Here is a 3,498-nt window from a genome sequence, read left to right on the forward strand (position 1 = left end):
TCCGATTCAGAATTTTTAATTAAATTTATTAAATTGTTTTTCAAAGTATAAGCAGCAGCAAACCATACTATAGTAAAGGCTAAGAAAACAAAAATAAGTATTTTACGTATCACGTTTTTAATCCATCATTTTATGTTACGAGTAGCAGAAGGGAGACGTACTTTTATACCGTCTAATTTTTCAGTTAAAATAATCGGACACCCTAATCTAGAAGTATCCGTAAGACCAAAGGCTAAGTCAAGCATATCTTCTTCTTCTTCCTTAGGTTTTTCTAATTTGTTGTAAAATTCTTCCTCTAAAATAACATGACAAGTAGCACAGGCAAGAGATCCTTCACAAGCACCCTCAAGATCTATGCTATTACTATGAGCAACTTCTAAAATAGAAAGCCCTAGTGGTGCCTCTATTATTTTCTCTTCCCCATTATTTATAACAAATGTAACTTTTATTGTTTTTGACATTATCCTCTTTCTTCCTTAGATTTTTTATATAACTTATCTTATAAAGAGGAATTTGCAGGAAACATGGAACGCAGCATACATAAACGTACGTAAGGATGCGAGTAACGGATTGACGTACAAATTACCTTTAGAAGTAAGTTATTTAATTTGATTGATATTTTTACCTTTCAATAAATCACTAATTACTACATTAATCTTCGTATATAAAGATTTTTTTGTTTTAGATTTAAAATCTTTAACAACATTATTAATTAAAGCACGATCTCGTGCATCTATTGCATGCTTTATGTTATTTAATGAACTACTGATTATATGCTTTTCGTTTTCTGATAGCAAATCTACTAATTCTTTAATAGCATGTTCTATATTAAAAATCAAAGATTCAGCTTCAATAACTGTTTCTTGCAATAATCTTGTAGCATGATCCAGTTTAGCATTTTTATAAGCATAACCTTATCAACTTCACTTGTATCAATCCCGTAATCTGGCTTCACTTCTATGATATGCGAGGTATTATTTATTTTTTCATAAGCAGAAACAGATAATATACCATCAGCATCAATAGAAAAAGTAACTTCTAATCTAATACTCCCTGCTTTCATAGGAGGAAGTCCCTTTAGCTCAAACCTAGCCAAAGTGCGGCAATCTGCTACCATTTCACGTTCACCTTGTAATATATGAAATTGTATGCCAGTTTGATTATCAGCATAAGTTGTGAACTCTTTTATTACAGAAATAGGGATCGGAGTATTTCGCATGATAATTTTTTCAACGATGCCGCCATACAATTCCATACCTAAAGATAAAGGTACTACATCAATCAATAATGAATCGATGTTCGGTGTTGTTAGATTCTCTGCTTGCAGTGCAGCCCCGTATACAATAGCTTTATCAGGATGAATATCTGAAAGAATATTTACTTTAAAAGCTTTATATAATTCATCCTTGGTTAACGGAATACGAGTTACACCACCTACTAAAATAATGCCATCTATGTTCGGATTTCCTGCTATTTCCAAACATTCTTTGGCTATATTGATTGTACGACCTATTATAGGGGTAATTAACTGTTCAAATGTTTGTTTATCAAGCGATATATTATTGAACTCAAAATTATCTTGGTTCGATAATGCTTCTTTTGCCTTTTTAGCAAACTGTAGAGTATCAGTGTTATCAGGTAAGTTAAATTTATTACAAAAATAATCAGCAATGATTTTATCTATATCATCGCCGCCAAGCATATTATCGCCACTTGTTGCTATAACCTGAAAAATCCCCTCTGTAATATTTAGAATTGATACGTCAAAAGTACCACCACCTAAATCATATACAAAATAACAACCTGTTTGGTTTTTATTTAATCCGTAAGCATAAGTTGCTGCAGTAAGCTCTGCAATCAGCCTTAGAACCTCTAAACCTGCAAGCTTTGCTGCAAGCATCACCTGACCTCTTGCCGCATCATTAAAATGAGCTGGAACAGTAATAACAGCTTGAGTTACTTCAGTTGTAAGCTCTTTTTCTGCCTGTTGTTTTAGATATATAAAAACTTCTGCTGCAATTTCAGCAATCCGCATTTGCTTATTGGCAAAATTTAACTTAACTTCTTGGCTTTGCAAATCTATGTAATCTTTAACTAACGAAAAAAGAGCAGGAGTATTTAGAATTTCATTTAATGTTTTGCCGAATAACCTTTTAATTGAACGTAAACCTTTATTACTACCTACTATAATATTGTTATTCGTAAATTTTATAGTAGTTGGGATTAATTCTTTATTATCTTCAGTTTGTATAATTTTAACTTTTTTACCAGCTGAAATAGCTATTAGCGAGTTAGTAGTGCCAAAATCTATACCCACAGCTATTTTAGCTTCTTGTTTAGATTCTGCTTGCCCTGGTTCTCTAATTTCTATTATTTGCATAATTTCATTTTTTCCTGAAGCTTACTCAGCAATGTATGAGTATATTTAAGTTTACTAATTTTGATAGTCGTATCTGATAAATCTTGCTTTTTGAAAGACTCAGCTAAAAAATTTACTTCTGCTTTCTCCATTAATTCATATTTACTTTTTATTTCTTCTAAACTTTTATATGAGCTAGTATTTTCTATAAGCTCCATTTCATCCCAGAATATACTTAACTCAAGCAGCCATATATTCATACAAAAGCCATATAAAAGCAGCATATATTCAGCACGCTTTAAACTATCTTAGGGCGTAGAATAAGCTTTATTTAGGTTTGATGCTATAGTAAGATTTTGCTCTTTTTCTTGCAAATTTTTGGCTGTATCAGGATGATATTTTATCTGCATAGCAAAATATTGCTTTTCTAATATCTTCAAATCAATATTATAAATTAGCTCTAACCCTAGCAATTCAAAATAATTTTGCACTTTATTTGTAACTCATAAACTGCTTTATCATATATCAGAAATAAAAAAAATACAATTATGGAAATAGATATGTTACATTTTGAAAAAAAATACCCAAATTTCATTTTAGCTGGCATAGAAGAAGCTGGCAGAGGACCATTAGCCGGACCAGTAGTAGCTGCCGCTGTTATAGTAGATCAAGACAATATTATAGCTGGTGCTAAGGATTCTAAAAAGCTCTCTAAAAAGAAGAGAGAATTACTATATGAACAGATAACTGCTAATTACATTTGGGCAACCGGTATTATCTCACATACTGAGATTGATAAGATTAATATATTAGAAGCAACAAAAAAAGCTTGTATTATTGCTGCAGAAAACCTTAGCACTAAGCCGGAAATAGTTTTAGTTGATGGTAACATGCAATTCAGCGATAAAAGATTTATCAGCATCATAGACGGTGATAATTTATCACTATCAATTGCTGCGTCTTCTATTATAGCAAAAGTTACTAGAGACCGATTAATGCTAGAATTCAGTAATGAATTCCCGCAATATTTATGGCACAAAAATTCAGGTTATGGCACAAAAGAGCATGCTCAGGCTATAAAAAAATATGGCTTATCCCCTTATCATCTCCTAAGTTTTACTAAAGCCTTATATAAATAA

General features: G+C 31.5%; 3 protein-coding genes across 3 annotated transcripts; 1 reads left to right on the plus strand and 2 right to left on the minus strand.

Moving 5' to 3' along the window:
• Positions 1-125: 125 nt before the first annotated feature.
• Positions 126-461, minus strand: LOC123296374 (2Fe-2S ferredoxin). Its single transcript, XM_044877839.1, has one exon. The coding sequence runs from the start codon at positions 459-461 to the stop codon at positions 126-128; it is 336 nt and encodes a 111-aa protein (XP_044733774.1).
• Positions 462-835: 374 nt separating this feature from the next.
• On the minus strand, positions 836-2,035 carry LOC123296385 (chaperone protein HscA homolog). Its single transcript, XM_044877850.1, has one exon. It carries the CDS (start codon positions 2,033-2,035, stop codon positions 836-838), a length of 1,200 nt encoding a protein of 399 aa, XP_044733785.1.
• An 872-nt stretch (positions 2,036-2,907) lies between these two features.
• On the plus strand, positions 2,908-3,498 carry LOC123296394 (ribonuclease HII). Its single transcript, XM_044877862.1, has one exon. It carries the CDS (start codon positions 2,908-2,910, stop codon positions 3,496-3,498), a length of 591 nt encoding a protein of 196 aa, XP_044733797.1.

The sequence above is a fragment of the Chrysoperla carnea genome, chromosome 1, assembly GCF_905475395.1.
Source record: "Chrysoperla carnea chromosome 1, inChrCarn1.1, whole genome shotgun sequence".
NCBI lineage: Eukaryota > Metazoa > Arthropoda > Insecta > Neuroptera > Chrysopidae > Chrysoperla > Chrysoperla carnea.

Excerpts from the sequence above, each read along its gene's own strand:
- LOC123296374 (XM_044877839.1), bottom strand. The coding sequence starts at position 461 with ATGTCAAAAACAATAAAAGTTACATTTGTTATAAATAATGGGGAAGAG.
- LOC123296385 (XM_044877850.1), bottom strand. The coding sequence starts at position 2,035 with ATGCGGATTGCTGAAATTGCAGCAGAAGTTTTTATATATCTAAAACAA.
- LOC123296394 (XM_044877862.1), top strand. The coding sequence starts at position 2,908 with ATGGAAATAGATATGTTACATTTTGAAAAAAAATACCCAAATTTCATT.